Genomic DNA, 22,054 nt, shown 5'->3' with positions numbered 1-22,054 from the left:
GCTTTAGGTTTTTCATATATCCCATTGCTTTATTAATGATTTTATTGATAAAGTACAATAAAATTTTTTTAAAAATTAAAAAATAACTTGATGTAGATCTTAAAAGTACTTTCCATAGGGCAGTGGTATGGGACAAATACAGCTTGCTGAGGCAATACACAGATAAGCATGGTATCAGCCAGTCTATCTGATCAAGAGCTGACCTGAGTCAAGACTTCATGCCTAAAGTGATATCACATTATGCAAATCATTTTTATGCAGACTTTTTCAGCAACAAATATTGTCTTTTTCAGCCATAAGCAATAATAGAGAAGTAAATATGACTATATGAAATGAGTAACTTAGACTTACACATTTACATCTGGCAGTACAGAAAATCGCAGTTACGTGAAGGGAAATTTCTTTACCTGTTCTTTCTTTTGGTACCCCCTCACCCCAAAAAATATAGTCTAGTCTTTTAGGCTGGTTTTTTAGGGGAATTACCACAGCCATTGTACTACTTCACCTCCATTTATTTTCATCTCAGCTAAACCAATGAAATAATTGTCATCTGAGAACAGATGTAATTTATGTGTCTGTTCCTTAGTGATTTCTTTTTCGATGAATACGTTGATCTCATAATGAAAAGGGTTTTAGCATAAGAAAGCTTTGCTTATGGTATTCATATAATGTAATTCGGATCATGTAAAAATGTATTTTAAAAGCTACAAGATAATTAATTAGGAAGATTTATCTTTTTAAAGCACAAATTGAGTACATCGCTCCCCTGCTCAGAAACCTTCAAGGAGTCCACACTCATCCACTGGCCCCTTAAAGCCACCTTGATCTCACCCCACCGACATTGTACCTTCATCAGCTCCTTCTGTAGTTGCGACTTAAATGCTCCACGAGCTGTTCCCTTAATGGGCTTCACACCTTTCCACCTCTTCCCTTTTCTCACTCTGTTCCCTTTCACAAGAAATTCTTCGGTCCTCATCTCCCCGTTATTTTCCATTTCTTCCTGTCAAAACCATACACATAATCCTATCAAAATTCTAGACATGGTCCGTCCTAAGATTCCACCCTCTTCATTATGTCTTCCTGATTTCTCAAGTTGATTTAGCTCTTAGTCCTAATATTTTATTTTCACTCCCCTTTCAACCTTACTAGGTCACAATTATGGTGTATTAGGTTTGTTCTTGTCCAATAGTTCCACGACAGGTTGCCATTGCCTGAAGAGGTGACTTTCTCTTGAAATTTGAATTTTCTGGACTGCTCCCAGAGTACTTGGCGTGCAAGCATTCTATAGATCAAATTCGACAGGCATGAGAATTCACATATGAATCGAATACAGTCTCTGACTGAAGTGCTGTCAACTCCAGGGGCAGATGAAGTTTCACAAATAATCATAATGCAGTAAGATCAATATTATATACAGCAGAGGTTCTCAATCCTGGCTGCACATTAGAATCACCTTTGGAGCTTTAAAACATTTTAACTATGCCAGGGTATCACCCCAGACAAATTATGTGAAAGTCCTGGGAATACAGCCCAGGTATTAGTATGTTTTAAAAGCTTCCCAGGTGAGACTAATGTGGAGAGTTGAGAACCGGTGATCTAGATGTCAGTGAATATCGCTGGGAGAGGACAGATGAAAGGTGTGGTGAATAGAAATAGGAATAGTGACACAGATGAGATAAAACTTGAAAAATATGTAGAACCTCAATTGGTATGTATCAAAAGGAAAGAAAATCTATGTAAAGGAATATTTGTTGAAATAAAGAAGAAAAGTATTACAACTCTCTTACTAGAAATTTTGGTTTACAGAATCTCAAACTCATTAAACAGTTGCAAAATAAAACCAAAGATGGTAATAAAGCTTATAAGAATTTTATCTGGGAAAAGTTGGGCCTGAGTAACATGCAAACAAATAAAATCGAACGTATTATAGAGATTTCGTGCTATAAACATGAGACTTTTCTAGGAGACTCAAAACTCCAATTACGCATACATTTTTTAAAAGATCAAAATCAGGATGTTTGTAACCCAAGTATTCACTTGTTATGTCAAACATCTATGTGTTCCTGGAGTTGCTGATTTACCGAGACACTATTGAAAGCTCGTGGATTCCTCCCCAAATATGAATCAATCCTTTATTTTCAGTATTGTTTAAAAGAAAGGGAAAAATTACCATGACAACACATATTTTGCCGCCTTTAATATTTTCTAATTTCAGCAGGAACTTCAGATTCAGCCAGAACTTTCACTGAGTAGGATCATGACCTGAAAGCATCGCCTTTTCATTAAGATAAAAAGGCACCTCATGAAAACCAAGAGCCTTTGTAAGGAAGACAGAAAGGCCAGTGAGGGACAGTGTTAACTCCTTCTTGAGAATATTAGTTCCCTGCGATCTGCCTATTCATTTGGAACAAACACAGAACGAGCTCCCTGCAAATGATACTAATGTCACATGCCTGCTTTGAGTATCGCCCTGGTCCCCCCACCATCTATTCCAGATGCCCATAATCAACATTTACTGCCCTACAATTTCAAAGGGAAAAGAGAAGAAAATCATTTGGAAAAGTCATAGAGAAAATGAACTAAGATTTTACTGATAGAAAACTTATAGGCTGTCCTTGAGCCTGCAACTACTTGAGTCTGTACTAGAATTTGGGGAATTTTCTGAAAGTAAAACAATAATACAAAGAGTTAAACAAACCAGTCATCTTTTAAGAGATCAATGGTTATTCAATCACACGGTGGAAATTCTGAGGAAAATTTTTCTTAAATCTTGTGAGGAGAAATAGAAGTAGTTATTTCCTCCTTCTCTACTATATATCAGAGGCTTCCTCAAAAAAAGGAAAAATGTTGCATCAAAGAAGGAAGCGCTCTCTAGCCCACAGTGTAGCAGGCATCCAATAAACCAGAAATAGGAGAACTGGATGCAGAACCTCATATTACCAACTTTGAAATATAATTTTCTGGGGCTGGCCCCGTGGCCAAGTGGTTAAGTTCGCACGCTACACTGCAGGCGGCCCAGTGTTTCGTCAGTTCCAATCCTGGGCGCAACATGGCACTGCTCATCAAGCCACGCTGAAGCGGCGTCCCACATGCCACAACTAGAAGGACCCACAACTAAGAATATACAACTATGTACCAGGGGGCTTTGGGGAGAAAAAGGAAAAAAAATAAACTCTTTAAAAAAAAAAGAAAGAAATATAGTTTTCTGATAGAATCACTAACCACTGCTAATTTGAGAGAGAAGAAACATAAATTAACCGTTTTAGTTAGTAGTGTAGAAATGAGATATGTAAGCAAAACTGTCAGAGTTTTCCAGGTCTTCCCTTTTTATACTCTCTCTAATAACATATAACAGACTAGGCAGTAGTTACAAAAATATTTGTTTTCAAACCCTTCACTTTCATGCTTAAGATTAAAGATTCTCATGTCTCTTTATGAAAGGGAATGAGTAATTCAGCTGTATTCAGTGAAAGCAATGAGACTGCATCCATGATTTGATTTTGGGAGCCAAATTTTTTTTCCAACTTCAACTTCTTTGTCTTTCTCTAGCCTGATGTCTGGATTTCTCTCCGAAATTTGTCTTGTCACTCACTGGCAGAGTAATTTAGTCTGAGATCATAATGGTTTAGTATTCCATGTGAACCAATAGATCATGTCATATATCTTTTATGTAGAAATATTTTTTATCTTTCAATAATATATATTTTTGGTAAATACTTTCTATCGATAATTTCCCAATTTTGCATATTGTTTGTTGGAAAATGTAGAAAAGTCAAAAGAAAGAGTTTAAAATCACCCATAATCTCCCTCCTTAACAAAACAGTTCCTAGTAAGATACTGGTGCAGTCTCTTCTAGTTTGTTTTTCCCACATTTAATCTACATCTTTATATTTTATTTATTATTTATTTATTCTTATTTATTTATTTATTCTTATTTATTTCTATATTTTATATTTTACTTATATTTCTATTATAAATTTAAAAATTCAAAATGGCTTAAAATGAGTAATTCTTCAAAGTATATAAATTGAATACTCTTCTTTTAAAAACAATCTTTGTGTTTTTGGTTCTTTGGAAGTCATGCCCAATACACTGAAGCTAGGCTATTTCAAAATATCAGTCTTATAGGTGGCAGCTAAAATTCATGTCCCGTTCGCTTTCAAAGACATTTCTTTCCTTTTGGAAAAACCACTTTATATCACAAACAAACAAATAAAGAAAGAAATATCACACAGGCCCTATGGAAATAAGAATAAGTGTGAATAAAAGCCCTATGCATTCCTTTTCTTTTTCTTTTGAAATGTGTTCAGAGGCTGACAATATGTCATTTTCAAGGAGATGGGGATTAATTCTTTGTGTAGATGAATTTGATTCCTTGAGGCTATATTTTCTTCTTCCTATGAGTCGGTTCCTCCTTGGCCACTCTGAGCTCTCAGCTCAGTTCATGTTTGAGCAAATGCAAAGCTGGGTCTGCCAAAACTGTGGACCAGGCTTTTCTTCTTCACATGTGCTTCCCCATATGCCGCTCCTTATACACAACATTAGATGTTCAAGAATAAGTGGATTTTATCTCTTATACATCTATAGCTTGGAGTAGAGAGAGAATAAAATGTTTTTAATTAAATAGGCTTGTGGAGGCTTGGACATACTCTACAAACTAAATGATGAGGTTTGCAAAGCATTGAACTAAATATGATCCAAGGGAGTGGAAGGAATTTTGCTAGGTTGCATATGATCCTAAATGAATTTGTAATGCAGCTTTCTCCTTCTTCATTCTCTTTTTAACTATTCAAAAATAAAATTTGCTTGTAGCACACAAATTCAAAGAAGGAAGAAGCATATAAAGTGAAAAGCCTGCCTTTTCCATTCTTCCTCCTCAGAATAAACCAATCGGAACACCTTAATATATTTTCCTGTGCAGTTTCTTCCAGGTGTTCAACCACTTGACTTTTCAATGGTTATAAATCTAGTCCACAAACTCAGGTCTGAAGAATGTAATGTTCTTGACTTTTGTATAACTCAGTTTAATTTGGGGGGCCCCCATTCTGGGGCAAGGCAGAAACTTTCTTCTCAGACAATTCATAGACCCCACTCCCTGTATCGATTGAATCCTGTCTTGGGCGCTTACTGGCTGTGTGACATTAGTCAAATTATCTCACCTCTCTGTGCCTGAATTTCCTTGTTTGTAGCATAGAAATAACATTGCTTACCTCATAGGGTTATTCTGAAGGTTTGATGATTTCATGTACATCAAACATTTTATAACAGTACCTGGCACATAATGAGGGCTTAATAGATATTAGCTATAATTTGTGTAAAATATATAAACAAGTATATTTGCACTCAAAAAAATGTTTTGACAACTTCTCATTTCAATACATGTAGATCTCATTTTTTCTGTAAGTAGGATTTTATTGATCAAATGTAGCATAATTATCTAACCAATGCACTATTGATTGTTATTTAGATTGTTTCTAATTTGTTGTTATAACTCCCTGTGTTTGCAAGGCCCCTCCTTGTTCTTATGTCTCTGCAAATTTGTGAGCATTTCTTTTTGGTAAATTCCTAAAAGTGGAATTTCTTAGTTGAGATGGTTACATTTTAAAGATATTGCCATATTGCCCTCCAAAAAAGTGGTATCAGTGTGTGTAAGATGCCTGATTGCCCACATATTCTTGAGCGCTGGGCTTCAGCCCCCATCTGTGTGTTAAGCCCAGGTGTGGTTCACGCAATCCAGACATATATTAACAACCATCTGGCAGACAGCTCCCCACTAACGGTATCATCTAAACACCTCAAAGTCAGCATATTAAGTCAAGTCTCATCCCCTTACCTTACGTCAGATAAAAGACACTAGCATCCACCCAGATGTTCAACTTAGGAATCTGAAAATCCTTGACTACTTTTCTTCCCTTACCTCCACTTCCAAAAAAAAAAAAAATCAATTCTGTTAGTTCCACCTTTTTATTTCTCAGGAAGTCATTCATTTCAATAACAAATTGTGCCTTAGGATAATCCTAACCCACAGAATCACCATCTTTTAAATGTCCTACTGCCAAATCTCTTCATCCCTCTCCCTCTGCCAGGCTGGCTCTCATCGAATCCATTTTCCTCACCTTGGTTGGAGTAATATTTCTAAAACACAAATATAATTTTGTGATTTTGGAATTTTAAACATTTCATCCCTGCCTCTTGCCCGGAGGATAAAGCACAAAGTGCATAGTATATTCCTGTGTAACCTGGCCCTGCTCTCTTTAGCTTGGTCCCTATATTCCTGTGTAACCTGGCCCTGCTCTCTTTAGCTTGGTCCCTCGCTACTTACACCACCATCTCTTACGCTCACACCACCCTCCATAGTGAACCAAACTGAACGTCCTCCGTCTCAGTTCTGCTGCAAGCCTTCTCAGACTCCTTGGGTAGACCACATCTGCTTTTAGCCTCCAGTGTACAAACACGTCTAATTGTTTCTCTTCCCTTCTAAACTTTGTGTAGTGAGGGCATGGACTGTGTCTCTCTGGTTTACCACAGAATCCTCAGGAACTAACTTGAGAAGTATTTTTTGAACGAATAAGTATGTGAGGGAGTGAATGAAAGTGGTGAAAGCATTACCTCTCACAGGAGTGGAAGGAAGAATAAATTACTCTGCCTCAAGAGATCAACGTGACTGAATTAGGTAACAGAAACAGAGGGAAGGTTTGCGGAATTAGGAAACAGAAACATAGGGGCATTTGTGGAAAATATCTTGTAGGCTTTAAAAACAGCCATTTGTCAGGTATTAGAATGTTATTGTTTGCTTGTACCTCACAAGGAAGGAAAAGTAAACTTTATGTGTTCTGAAATGAGAAAGGTGATAATTTTTATAAAAAAGCCAGCCTAAAATCTGATTCAATATTAGTAATGCAAGGGTGACTTTAACATTTAAAAGTTGGCAGCATTCCTCCAGTCACCTACCCAGAATCTTGTAAAGCAAAGTATAATTTGAAGCTTAAGGAAAAAGCACTGCATATTGTGTGACAATTCAAAATTCTTAAAAATTAAATCATCCTTTTAAAGAAAATCACTTTAATTGTAAATGAAACTGTTTGCTAATGATCTTAGAATTTATAGTGATAATAAATTTGGTGAAGAGAACAGTGTCTGAAAATGATAGAATACAAAATCAATCTTAATTGTTTTCAATTGTTTAATTGATTTCAGAAAGCCACTGAACTTCTCACCCTTCAGTTTCCTTATTTACATAATAGATGTAACTGGTTTCTCTTGAGATCATTAGATTGTTAGAGTGGTTAAAATCTTGAGATTTTTGACGAAGGACTTATTAAGAATACCATCACTATTTCTCGGGAAGATAGTTTGAATAATTTGACTTGTCAATTAAATGTTTTAATTTCACAGAGTTATTAAGGTAAGACTTCTGGTTTTATCTCAGAAGAAAAAGTTAATCAACAAGGAATTAGGATTGAAAAGATAAAATGGGAAATCTAATAGGCAGATTACAGAAAAACTTTTTTTTCTGCTTACTTAAAAAACTAGATATGGAAAAGATAATATGGTTTGAGGATTTATTTGCTGTAAATCAGAAACTGCATTTCTCCTTCGCTGTAAACTAAAACAATATTTTAAACCATGACACAGTTTTGTCGTTTCAACTAGTATGGCTTTAATCCAAGGAAGAACTCTTGTAGTGAGGTTAAATACTGAGCGACTTCCAGCGTGTGTTTTAAAGCTCTCTGTTAGCTTGGATGTTTGATATCCATCACGCCAAAGGCAACAAGCGGCAGGAAAGACAGTCATCTACAAAGAAATTTTCAGAAAATAAAAAATGCTGTACTTTCCAGAGCTTTAGAAGTTAACTGTAGAATATCCCATTCTTGGCAAGATTATACTAAAAGTACTAACTTTAAAAAAAATGTACATATGGGATCTATGTCATGGAAAAATCACACAATTGTCGTGTGTAACATGAGAAAAACAGAATTATTGCAAAATCTTTGTCAGATAAGACCTTGCCTGAACAATTCCACTGTCCTCTTCTCTGTCGTAAGGCGTGCATTGATAAGTAGTTATTGCAATGAGCCTGTCAGAGGGGAAAGATGGCTTGGCCTAGGGTGGTGTCAGCACAGATGGAGAGAAGGAGATTGGTTGCAGAAATATTTAGGAGGGCTTGCCAAGTATTTGGATTTTGTGTGTTTGGAGTGAAAGGTAAAAATCCAGAGGTACCAAGAAAGACTCCCAGGTTTCTGTGCAGCACACCTGGGTATGGTGCTGCCATTCCATGCACCTTGGCTCTGAAACTCCAGGATCCTACAGGAGCTGGGGGCCAGGGGTGGAGGAGGGGAGTGGGAAGAGAGAGAGTGTGTGTGAGGATATGACTAAGGCTGGGCAGGGGACAGGAGCCAAATCAACACTTGTTTGTTCTATCAAGTCCTGGCAGCTCATACTATGGGCTGCCAGGACTCATTCACAGGTTTTGTCTGAGGATTAACATGATCAGATTTGCATTTTGAGTGACAGTGTGGAGAGAACTTAAAAAGGGCAAACAGGTAGGCTATTATAATAGTGTGGTTGAGAGGAAGTGGGTGACTATGGACTTGAAGATTTTAAGGAGACTTTTACAGGATTTAAATCCAACTGCATGAGGACTTGAGAGAGACTGGGCAGGGTTGAAGGACTCTTAGGTTTCTCGTTTATATAACCCGGTAAATGCCAAGCTTGCTGGGAAAAGGAGTACAGGAAATAAACCATTTGTTTCCATTGCTTACTTAAGAAGCTCAGTTGTCTATGTTCAAAATGGAAAGAAGTTTCATGAAACAAGAAAATCATTTTGTTGAGTCTGTGATTTTTCCCCTTAAAGAATCTTTTGTATGTAAGAACTAACAGTGAATCTTAGGGATCGCAAATTCCCTTATTTATTTTATGGATGAGGACCAAAGATTGAGTCACCCATGCGGATGATGACAGAGCCAGAACTAGAAAATTAGACTTCTGTCCCCACTCTCAGATTCTTGTTCCATACTCATTCACCCTCATGCGATCAGTAGATATTTAACACAAAGCGTATGCTCTTAATAAATGAACAATGTTAGTTCTAACAAATATTGTTAGTTACAGACCATCTTTCTAGGAATTGGTTTTGCTACCCACCAAATAGAAATAAAAAAATTTGGTCGATTCAACTTCTTCTGGGCTTTTATGAGAATATAATTTCAAAAGTAAATTGCTTTATCTGTACTATTAAAAAAAAACCCAAAACATGAATTGATGTGATTTGCACTCAATCATCAGTTATGATTTTAAACTGCCTAAAATTGCTCTGTATAGTAGTCAATAAAGATATTTCTGAGACTTTAGCCTTATTGATTCTATCTATAGCCTCCCTAAATACACCTCAAGAAAACCACTTATTTAGAAACATTTTACAATAAAAATAATAGAGAGAAAAAGTAATTTTTTAGAGATTTTCATAGATTCTATTCATAACAGTAAAATATTAGAAACGTCTTGAATGACTGAATAAGCAACCTATTCTGCTAAATCACTAGAGTAGAGCACTATGTAGTCATTTCAGTTAGTATGTGCGTTATGAGATATGCAGAGATGTATATAAAAAATGTACCTGAAAGAAAACATGAAATGATATGCTCTACACAGAAGACATCAATCTAAGCATATTGGTGAAAGTTTGGAAAGGATACTAAAGTTTATTTAGAATGGTATGGATAGATACAGAGTTCCATTTCTTTTGGATAGTTTTTTTTTTTTTTTTTGTCTCTCCTGCTTTTTATTTAGTTGTAGAATAAAAGAAATGTCTTCGTAAATTCCTTTTGCCACTTCTACTTCAAGCAAATATGGAAAACTAGGTCATGAAAAAAAATCTCCAACTACAGAATACCTGGAAATGTCGGATGCAATGTGACAATCTTTCACATTGCTTTTACATGACTGTCTGACCTCTCAGGAATGTAAGGAGCTATAGTACTGGGTGTTTAGTTAGCAAGCCCCGCGAAACCAAGGCTACCCAAAGATATTTGCACACAGCAAGAATATCGAGCTTTAGGTTTGCAGGCTCTTATGGGAAGAAGACTGAGGCAAAAAAGTTATCCCCTTTTCCTTCTCTGCTGCTGGCCCTGGCTGTGGCATCTAGAGGACAGGCATCATCACGCTCATCACATCATCCACACGGATCATCTTGCTGCCTCCCTGTGGCCTTTCGCTTTCCTCAATGCATTGTCCAAGTGGCAGTCACTAAATATTTCTTGAAAGTTTACTGTGAGATGATTTCAAATTCTTTCTTTAGTCTAATCTGTGTTATAAAATAGAATCATACATTTTCTCTCATGAGCTTTGTTTTAATTAGATGAGAACTTCAATTAAATTTTATTTTAATAAAATAACCTACCGTTATGTTACTGAATAAAAGATGTTTCCTGTATTAGTGCATTATAACCTTTCCAGATTTAAAATGGGTCAATACTGTGTTCATGAGGTAGTGAAACATAATTGAGAGTTCAAATTGTGTAATGATAAAGGCCTGGGTTTGAACCCTGGTTCTACCGTCTATGCTAGTTGTGTAATCCAGACCAAGTTACTTAACCTATCCAGGCTTCAATTTCCGTGTCTGGATGGTGGAAGAATAATTGTTCCTCAGAAAGCTGTTGTCAAGATTACATAAAATAATCCCTGAAGAGAATTTAGCATAATGCTAGGCCTATGGTATAGACCCAATAATTATTAGCTATTAAAATGAGAGAACGAAGGAGAGAGAGAGATTTGGATTATTAGTGTAAATTCTACAGCATAAATTATTGGCTTTATTATAGACCCTCCACAAAAATATAATCAGATTTAACAGGGAAAAAAATGAAATGGCTCCTAAATATACTTTCTGTTTTCCTATATTTTTATCCCAGAATCATAATCACCAACACTATAATATCATATGCTGAGAACATTTGCTTTTCTTCCCCCAGCTTTATTCAGGTATAATTGACAAATATTTGATATATTCAAGGTGAATAACTTGATGTTTTGATATATGTATACATTGTGAAATAATCACCACAGTCCAGCTAATTAACCTATCCTCCATCATCTCACATAGTTACCATTTTCTTTTGTTTTCTTTTCTTTGTGGTGAGAACACTTAGGATCTACCCTCTTAGGAAATTTCAAGCATAAAATACGGTACTGTTAATTATAGTCACCGTGCCATGCATTAGATCTCCAGAACTTATACATCTTGCATAAGTGAATCTTTGAACTGCTTGACCAACATCTCTCCATTTCCCACTCTCTCCAAGCCCTGGCAGCCACCATTCTATTCTCTGCTTCTGTAGCATAATTTGCATACCATACAATTGACTTATTTTAAGTATACAATTCAATGATTGTTAGTAAATTTACAGGGTTGTGCAGTCATCATCACCATCCAACTTTAGGACATTTCCATCACCCCAAAAAGATCTCTCATTCCCATTTACAATCACGGGAACATTTACTTTTGCAGTATATTTGGGAATGGTTTCTGTTCTTCGGATAGGTACGTGAATGGATAAGGTCTACGATGGAGTTGAGAAAATTTTTGGATGGAGACCTGGTGTTGGTGTTACTCCGTCACACTTTCACAGAGCAGTGAGCACGAAAATATCAGAAGCCAAACAAGGCAGAAATAGAACTGACCAGATCCTTGGAAGTTAGGGCAAGTGAATTCAAGCATAGATGGGAATAGGCCATGGAAGGAAGTGAAAACACATTGGACTTATTTAAAGTCACTTAAGAGTGCCTGGGAAGTTTTTGTTAGGGCAATAATAGGGCTAAGGAAAGGATGTATACAGAAAAAAGGTCTTAATGGTCAAGAAATTGCAGATAAGAACTGGCAAACTGAAAAGTGGAGTAGTAGGAGCCACTGCGATCAGAGCCAACACGTAAATTTTTTTGAGAGCAAGTTGAGCCAAAATAAATTTTAGGTTTTTTTCCCTCTTAATTAGCATTACCTGTCCCAGAGCTAATAATTGGCAGGATCAGGCTTTGTTCAAAATACTCATTCTAAAATTTCCAGGAGACCAACTTGTCTTTAAAAATGCGTAGTTTCATAGACAAACATCAATTTATGTTTAGATCATGTAACTCATTTAATTATGTAAGTAAAATCCTTTGGAGGTAAAAAAACAAATACTGTTTTCCTTTTAGTTCTTTTCTCTCAGCCACACTTCTAGAAAAAAATGGAAAGAATGCATGGGGAAAAGCAGAGAGTTATGTTTTTACATTCTACAATTTCATGAAGCATGTTGTTAAACCCTGTGAAGCCAGAAGGGTATATTCAAGTGCACTAAGGTGTAAATTTTCATTTATTATCCACATGATTTTTTTCCCAGTTAGAACTGAGAGCATGTCTATCCTTCCCTCTGGATTCAAGAGACTGTTTCTTTACAAATACTGCTTGAGTTGGGAAAAAAATAAGTGGAAATAGTCCTGAAATTTTTCTCTGGAGATTTAGTTCTGCCACAGGAGCAGAGACACATCACTCAATAGCATTTTTTCTTATGTCCATGCCTCTCCTCCTCCATCTATTCCTTCCCTTTTCCCTCCTTGCCTATTTAGCATCTCTCATCTATATTTTTGTATGACTCCATTTGCGAAAGTAGTAGTTGGTTGGGCAAATGGGTTAAGGAGTGGAGGTAGTAATGGCGTGGGGTAGGGCAGGCGCAGATAAGTGGCAGTGCAAGTCCCAGGATTTGGGATGTGGATAGGGAACTGAGGAAGAATTGCTTTATTTCTCTCTCCTAGCCTACCTCCTGCCTCTTTCAAAACTAAGCAAAAGTCACGGATTTCAATGTCAAGGAGAGAGGACAGAGGTGGAGAGACCAGTTTGTAGGCTGTTGCAACTATCCTGGTGGTAGAGGAGGATGGTGGTCCGCACCAGGGCAGTTGCGTAGAGAGTGGAAATGAGTGGTTGGGTTCTCTACATATTTTGAAGGAAAAGGCAGAATATTCTGAAAATTGGACAAAACATAGGAGAGAGAGAGAAAAGACATGGACCACCATCATAGGACTTGCTGTGAACTAAGCTGAGGAAGAGTGCCAGAGGAGCTGGCTGTTGAGAATGGGAGCAGATCAGGAGCTCAGTTTGGGACATGATAAGTTGGAGCTGTCAAGAGGAGAGCTTTTGTTTTTAATTAGAGTTCAGGGGAAAGATCTAGGCTAGAAATGTGAACTGGGGAATCATTTGCACAATTGAAGTATTTAAACCACAAGATAAATGAGATTACTTAGGAAGGACAGATAGATAAAAAAGGGAAGAGTTCCAAGGGCTGAGTCCTGGAGCATGCCAACACTAGAGGATAGGGAAATAAAGAGGACCAGCAAAAAGCAACTGAAATGGAATATACACCCAAGAATATGCAATCATTTTTTAAATTGTATTTTGGTAGCAATTAACATTTATGAATATCAATGCTTTATTTTTCTTTACGTCTCCACCATATGACACCCCCAGTAACAACAGGCACTTGTGTACATATGAGTATGGATGTATGTGTATTCTAATTAAATTTATATTAAATAAATAAATATATATTATATGTTTACTATTTCATCAATAAAAAATTATTATGGCACCAATTACAATTTTTGTTATCCATGATTTGCTATTTATTTATATCCTATTAAAACATTTTTTGTCTAAGCAAATTTTTTGTCTTTCTTCTGGCTTTGTCTGATTGATAGTTGATTCAAGTGTTTGGATTCAGTTTAAATTTCAGAGCACTATAAAATAGAGTTTCGCTATATTCTTTTTATCTCGATAATTAAATTATACTCATAACTTTCCATTTAAGAAGCTATAACTGTTAAAATATATGACATGTTTAAACAGTAAGGCACTGAATAGGTGGATGAAATTTATGTATACTTAAAATTATTTTGTGGGTGGTGATATTTTTTTTTTCCATATCATACTATTTCATCCTGGACACCAGCATTGGCTTTTATTGTGGAAAATGAATCTTTCAGCCTCACTGGGTAAGGTGCTCATTCTTAAAGACTTAATCAGGAGAACCAATACCTACTACAAAACTCCACTCCAACAGAGACTGACTTGGGAGGAAGGGGCAGGAGTTATGGTTATGTCCCACGATGGTGATTGAAGAATGTAATGGGAGGATGAGAGGAAGAGGGCAGGGAGCATATAGGGAGGGCAAAGAATGGAAGGACAATGGAAAATGTTAGGGGAGGCAACGCTGGCAAGGAGAAGGGCTCTGAAGCAACTTGTGCTGAATATAAAGATGGAGGGCAAAAAAGTAGCCTTATAAAAGGCACTAGGAAAATTAAAATAAGAATAAGGAACCTAAGTTTAACTTAGTTAAAATGAGAATAAAGGAATTTTTATCAGAGTCTTTGTGTAGCATAATCAAGGGTTTAGAGGGATTCTCACAGTGAAAACAATGACAGCAGATGTCTCTGAAAGTGCTCAGATGTCCACCTGCATCAGGGTCAACTGAGGGGCTTGTTATAGATGCTACAACCTAGTGAAGCAGAATCTCCTGGTATTGTCAGGGAATCTGCATTTTTTAAAATAAACACCCAGGTTCTGTCCTCATCCCCAAGTGAATCTTATACCTGCTAAAGTTTGAGCACTGCTGAACCAGGGTAGAAGGACAGAACATGTGAAAAATAAATCTTGAAAATGTATGTGTTAGACTCAAATGGAGAGGAGACTCTAAGAGAATTTTCAGAGTAAGAAATACGTATAAAAAATAATGAAAGTAGGTAATGTTCAGGAATATAGTAACAGTGAACTGCCAGGAAAGTATGATATAAGTAAAGAAGAAAGGCAATGGTGACAAGAGTCAAAAAGAACAAATGGAAGAGAATGTATGCGAAGCCAGGAATGACACACTCCAACAGAGGACTGTCATGTGAAGAGAAAGATGGGAGACCACATATGGCCTTGAGAACTGTAGCTTTCCGAGAGCTAAGCCATGGGAGTCTTGTCAGTACCCATAACGTGACACCAGAAAGCAAATTATAATGACAGGAGAGCAGATCAATGAAGAGGGATCATGGAGTAGCTACCACCCACTGCCTTCTGTATCAGGTCTGGAATAGTCCTACTCTCTGCTGTCAGAAGTGCTGGGTATCCAACATCATCCCCACCCTGGTGATGCATCCATATCTTTAGATAATCATTTTCTTTGCAAAAATAACATGGAGTTGTTCGATTTACTGAAGACTGTGTTGGATTGAACTTTGTATCCAGTCTGAATACAGATGAAAAGGGAACATCTCAGTTCACAGTTTTTGGTTAAGGCCTTACCACACTCCAGCATGAGATCAGATGAGCCAGAAAAAGAGAGGTAATTGGCAGGGACTATTGTATTCTTTCTCCCCCTCACCATTGTTACTCGTCTTTTGCTTTAGTCGCATTGAAATACACCAACTCAGTAGTTAAGGTATGTTTTATTTTAAGCCCCCACTTCTGAAATTTAGAAGTCTACAAGTATAAAATTGAGAGCAAATTCTCATAAGTGTCACAGAATAGCAATGTAGTTCTTAGCCTTCATGTACCCTCATCAACTTCCTGTTCTATCTTCTGAATAGTCCAAGCAACCAAGGACATTTCTTTTAATTATTGTGCAAATAAATAAATAAAATAATAGAAATATTTATTATATATTTGCAAAAGAATATCATCTCCCTGAATAAACTGAAAAACGGGAAAGTGAAGAGGAGAGTTCTTCCTAGATGTTAATTTTTCTTACTGGATTCTAATGTTTCAAAATAAGAAATGGAATTATGGGAATTTTAATAATTTAGCTAGTAAATGTAGAGAAAATGTTCAATAAATCCTCAAAAAAGGTTGCAAGGTATTATGAAAAATGCTTTCACAGTTGGATGTATAGGGATGTAAGCAAGCGTGGCACTAACCATGAGAATGCACCAACCTTGACTTTTCCCTTCTTTCTCTTGGGCTGGTGTTTTGCTGTTTTACTGCTTCCCCTGCTGACATGCCTTCTTTATCTTTTCTAATGATACTGGCCAAAGATTCCTTCATTCCATGGAATCCTTTCCTCCATAGCTTGCTTGACCAATTTCTAGATGGTGATTACAAAAGTCAGTAATTCTTTAATTATTAGTCAATTTTAGATTTGTTTACAAGTCAAATGAGAAACCACCAGGAACAGAAAGAGTGATAACAAAATAGCCTAATGGAATTTTTATGCTATCAAAGTCCTTTTTTATCCAATAAAATTCTCCATATACCCACTTGGTATTAAGTAATTTTCTCCACATTTCTCAGCTATTAAATTTATTCCCCTTGCCCTAAGTATCACGAGGGAAAATATAGGTAGGAGTTATTGAATGCCTTCTCTGTGTCAAGCACTATTTTAGGCACTTCACATGAATGATCACCAGTCTTACCCACCTCTTAGAATTATGTGTATAATTTTTCCTACTTTCCTCAGGAGGAAGCTGAAGGCTGCCCAAAGGTCACCCAGCTAGTAGTAAGTGCCAGAGCCAGGATTTATATTCAGACACACCTGAATATAAACACTCATAGTTTTTTTCTCTGTCCTATGTAACTTCATGAGTAATGAATACTAATAATCATTTATTTTGAATACCAATATTTGACATATGCAATCAGAAAGACTCTTCCTGGGGGTTGAAAAAGGGCTGGATTTATTTTACCCAGTCCTAAAAAATATCTTGGTTGGGGCCAGCCCCGTGGCTGAGTGGTTAGGTTCACATGCTCCAATTCTGTAGCCCAGGGTTTCAACAGTTCGGACGCTGGGCGCAGACATGGCGCCACTCGTCAAGCCATGCTGAGGTGGCATCCCACATAGCACAAACAGAAGGACCTACAACTAGCATATACAACTATGTACTGGAGGCTTTGGGGAGAAGAAGAAGAAGAAAAAAAGAAGATTGCCAACAGATGTTAGCTCAGGTGCCAATCTTTTAAAAACAAAAATATCTTGGTCATTTTACTTAAAAAACTCTTGGAACATTGTAAAAAATCTCTTAGAATAGTTCTTATCTGTTCAATAGGGAGTAATGATATTTGGAGTTCTGTTTATCATTTGCCATCTGGTATTAAGGGCTGCGAATTCCTTCTGCTTGTTGTGTAACTTGTCTTTATCTTTGTTGTTGCAGTACTGAGTACCAGTTTATTTACTATTCACCTGAAAACACAGCCAAAGCAAAAGAAGTTCTCAGCAACATCAATCAGCTACAGCCTCTGATAGCAACCTATGCAGACCTACTGCTTAATTCTGCAAGCCAGCATTCTCCAGACAGCTTGAAGAATTCTTTAAAGATGCTTTCAGAAAAAGTAAGATCCAAATCATCACTACATTGGGGAAAATGAAAGACCCAAATCCCCATCGGTGTTGCTTTCTGCATACATTGCCTTTCATAGCATCTGAAAATGTAAAATAGACCAGGTTAAAAAGCAAGCTTCAAAGTATTGCCACAGGATCAAAATGAATTGGCCTCATTCTCTTTTCAAATCTTACTGAACATTACTTTTTTTTTCCTACTAGGAAATGAAATCTGTTATTAGTTGGGATATATTTTCTCTTTTCCTTGACATCTTTCATTTTCTTTTGTTCATGGTCTTATTAAATGAATTAAATTAGATTTTGAAAATTGCTTTATTTTCCTCTGGTGATCACCTAATTTTTATGCATATGAAGCTATACATTTGAATAGGAATGCCACTTGAGAACTTTGATGTGGTTTCTTATTGGTGGCATGGGGTAATTCCTCTTCTTCACTTCCTTTCTACATTATCTACTGGGAGAAGGTTCTAAAAATTTCCAAAAGTTATTGTTTGAAATGTAGTGGGACCTATGCCTTGATTTTTCCAAAGATGACTTGCATCTGTATATGCAGAGAGGAAAGTTAGTGTGGGGTGGGGTGGATACTCAATAACAACTTCCATAACTAATCAGGGCAGCTGACTGGCATAGAAAGAACCAAGATCGAAAAAGACAAATTGCAGCTTGATTTAAGTGTAAAACCAGGTGTCTTCGAGTCCAATTCCAATAACCTCATCCTTAACCTCTGCATTCTGAGGACATCTTGCAATTTATTATGAGATACTTTCAATAAATATGTCCTTGAAAAAACTGACCAAAGAAAACGCTCATGTTATCATTTTAGAATAAAATAACAATGTAGTTCTTCATGTCCCTGAAGAACAGATTCATAGAAATCTGGATTCTATATATGTATATATTTTTGGTTCAGATATGTTAATTTATAATAATAATATCTTGTGCTTATTTAACATTTTAGTGTAAAGTGTACATTACCATATATTTTCTCATCAGATATAACTAATGTCTGTTTTCACTAAAAGTTAGCCAATGCCTATTCAGAAAGGTCAAGTGCGTTGTCAAATGAATTAAAAAGTGAAAAATCAAAATCTAAGACTTCCAGTTCAAAATGCAGCATTCCTTCTAGGCCAGAACAGGTGCCTCCATCATGAAAAGGGAGGAAAAAATTGACCCCAAATTTACAAGTACCTACTTTGTTAAATACTGTGCTATGGACTTCATGACTTATGTTATTTCATTCAAATTGTGGGTACATATTATCTCCATGTCACAACAGAAAGGATTGAAGCTCAGAGAAGTTTAAAGAAAGGTGCAAATCATGCAGCTAGAGTCAAACCTAGGATTCAAACAAAACCAGGGTTCAACCCCAGGTCTGATGGAATCTGGCATGGAAACTCTGGCATTCTCTACTTAATATATGTGTTTTGATGTTTTCTTATTTAAAGTTAAAAAAAAATTGTTAAACAAACTCCTCGGCAACATTTAAGTATTCTAATGGTCAATAAGTGTGTCTAGTAGTCAATAAATACGTTATGGCTAGGGAAAGGGAAAAAAAAAGGAGAGTGTTGCGTACAGTAAAATAATATAATTTCATTTTGGTTCAGTTCTATTTTGGATTTGTAGATGAAGTGAGGTTTTTCTGGGTTCACCTAAGCAGAAAATTTTAGCAAATAGCACATCACTGCAGTGATTACAGAGCGGTATTTATATTCTTCCTGTGTGTTGGGCAAGGATTTGTCATTTCATACATCATTTACAACTTGCTGCAGTGATTCAGGAGGGGACAGGGTGCATATTTTCTCCTCCTTTAATTTAGCATTGCTCCAACTTTTCCCCTATGTTTTTCTACTGAGTAGACAGCTTCCTCTACTAATAAATCTGTCAGCCCTTGGAATCAAGAGGATCTTATTTAAGTTAAGTTTGCAAGCCATGCATTCTTTTAAGAATGCATGCCTGGAATTTCAAAGAATTAGCTAAGTTAAACAGAGTTTTGTAGTCTATGAAGACAGTTAGTGGTTTAAAATAAAGTATGAACCGTGAATTTAGCATAAAAGATAAATAGTTTTAGTGGCATCGTAAATTTTAGTATAATTTAATGTTAGCAAGATTTAGCTGAAAAAGTTTTGTTTTTAGGATCAGGGTGTTACAGACTGTGGGTTAGAAAATGGAAATTCTTACTTCGTTGATAGTCCCCTTGTTTCTTTTATTTCTGGACTGGTATGTTTGGAAAATAAGTTCTTGAGTCGTTTTCTTAGGAAATTGTCCATATAGCCTATTCAATATGTAATAGTGATTGTCTACGTTAATACTTATCCAGGAACTCTAAAGGTTTCATAGCCTTTGACCAGCTGAACATGGGAGAGCTCACTGTAGTAGACTGGAGAGGCTGGGGAAGACTGAGGGCAGGAGGCATTGAATTCTTTTGTAATGAGATGCCATCCCTTCTCTTAGGTAAGCCATTGCATCTGGACATGATAGCAGTGGATACATTATCAGTTTAACATATACTCAGAGTCTTGGGGAAAAGCAAAGGGCAACAGAGAAACCCAATTTACTAATAGGGCATATTCAGAGAGTCTCAGAGCTGGCATTATTTGTAGATCCAAAAGCAATTCAAATAATCTCTCCTGCTGCTGATAACCAAGTCACAGGACTAAGGGTCTCCAGGAAAATTCCATCCCTTTAAGCGTCTATTGGTAGAAAAACAAACACACACAATTTAGAAAAAGTAAAAATATTTCCTGAACTATTTGCCAAGCAGTGTCCTTGACACTAGGGACACAAATGGAGTAAGACGTAGACCTGTTCTTCCCAAGAGATTCAAGATTCTTGATGGTAATAGTTATGATGCTAATGATAATGTCAATAATAGATAGCATTTATTGGAGGTTTAATAAGTGTGAAGTACTCTTATAAGGTCTTAAATTTTCACAAGTCCATGAGATGGGTACTAAAATCTTCAATGTTTAATCTGCTTAATCCTATGAAGCAGGTACTGTTACCCCTCATTTTATACAGTAGAGGAAACTGAGGTACAGAACTATATTAACGAACCCAAAGTCACCCACCTTGTGAGTCTGGCTCCAGCTTCTGTGAGCTTAACCACTATAGCATGTTGTCAAATGTTCCATGATTGCTAAGACGGGCATGTGTATATAGAACTAAGGAAACAAGTAGGGAGGTTGGGTGGCAGTGGGGAAGACCTAACTGAAATTTCACAAGAATAAAAATTTTCTATAAATTTTTCATGTCCTAAAACACACAAGCTCAATTAAATTGTTCTAATCTTTTAATTCTTAGTATATCTTCTGATGGATAACTGGGTTTTTTTGCTGCATATTAGTTTATGAAAATATTAAATAAATTATTTAATCTTATGACATAGGGGCATAACACAAGGCAAACTCTGAGTTGCTATAAATAATTCCAAGAGAGAAGACAAAGCACAGGCCAAAGTTTTAACATAATATGTGAAAGGTTAATAATAAGAGTGGGATAAAAATGCATTTTCCTTTCCCTAGACTAAAAGTGTACAATACTACAAAAAAATCAAAAGATAAAAATAATGTAAGCAAATTCAAACTGAAAAAATAAGGGCCTAAATGTAGGCAATGTATAGATAGCTCTCATAGCTCGGATATACGTGTGACATTAGTTCCAACTACCCATTGAATTCTCCATTCCAACAAGATTGATAGATCTTCTTTAGAAAGTCATTATCCTGCTCATCAAAAAGCAATATTGACCTCCTGATTGGGTGTGGCATTATACTCGATGCTGTATGACAAATACTACATAAACATGGTCCTTAACTTTTACAACCCAGGACTTTAAAAGAATGAGATGTTCCACAATATTATAATTGTGAAATGGTAAACAACAACAACAAATATTGATTTTGTCACAAGTATGAGAGGCTCTGCTCACAGTACATTTGAGAAAATCTCACATCTTCCAATTCCTAGTATCCTTTCAACCTTAACACAGTATACCAAAGCATTCTATTGTATTCAAAGAAAGAAAAAAGCATTTCATCTGAAAACTTAACTCAGAATTTTCTTATGAAAAGTCTTGTTTTCCTTAATAACAATGCCAAGAAGTCAGTAAGCTATCAGTAAGCTAAAAGTTGAAGATACACGTAATATACAGCAGGATATTGATTATATTGATTACTTAGGCACTGAGAAGGAGTTTCTTATTTTTTATTCAGTGCAACCACTCCTAGGTCTATTTCAGTCCCAAAGTGAAGAGAATTTAATGAGAACTTAATAGGTAAAGGATTTTTATTTTTTTTTTATATTTGGTGAAAATATGTGTGTGTGTGTATATATATGTATATAGTCTAAGTGAACTTGAAAATAACTGGTATAAATCAAGATGAAATCTCAGGATTAGAACTTATATGTCTGTTTTTCATACTCTCACGTAAATATTGAATTGGTGAAAAAGTAATATTACATAAAAACCAAAATTTGTGTTCATTAGAATATTGAGGAATAGGGAAAATAAAGATAAGGAAGTAAAATAATATTAAGAATAAGACTTATACCTAAAATACATGGAATTAGAACTTCTGTTTCTGGCTATAATGGAGTAGCATGGATCCTCCCACCTTAACCAACATGAAAACTGGCCAAAATGTGTAAAAGAGTGGTTTTCACGAATTGGAAAATAGGCAGAACAGGAAGATAACAACCTGTGATGCTTATGAT

The 22,054-nt window shown here is 36.1% G+C and overlaps 1 protein-coding gene across 21 annotated transcripts in view; it reads left to right on the top strand.

Moving 5' to 3' along the window:
- INPP4B (inositol polyphosphate-4-phosphatase type II B) overlaps positions 1-22,054 on the top strand; it is a 794,515-nt gene that overhangs the window by 599,363 nt on the left and 173,098 nt on the right. For all 21 annotated transcript variants that reach the window (XM_070504821.1, XM_070504820.1, XM_070504819.1 and 18 more), the window contains one exon: positions 17,155-17,332. In XM_070504821.1, the coding sequence (XP_070360922.1) occupies positions 17,155-17,332 (178 nt within the window). The remainder of the gene's footprint in view (positions 1-17,154; positions 17,333-22,054) is intronic.

Source organism: Equus asinus, chromosome 3 (assembly GCF_041296235.1).
Source record: "Equus asinus isolate D_3611 breed Donkey chromosome 3, EquAss-T2T_v2, whole genome shotgun sequence".
Classification (NCBI taxonomy): domain Eukaryota; kingdom Metazoa; phylum Chordata; class Mammalia; order Perissodactyla; family Equidae; genus Equus; species Equus asinus.
This window is presented reverse-complemented; position numbering and strand designations above follow the sequence as displayed.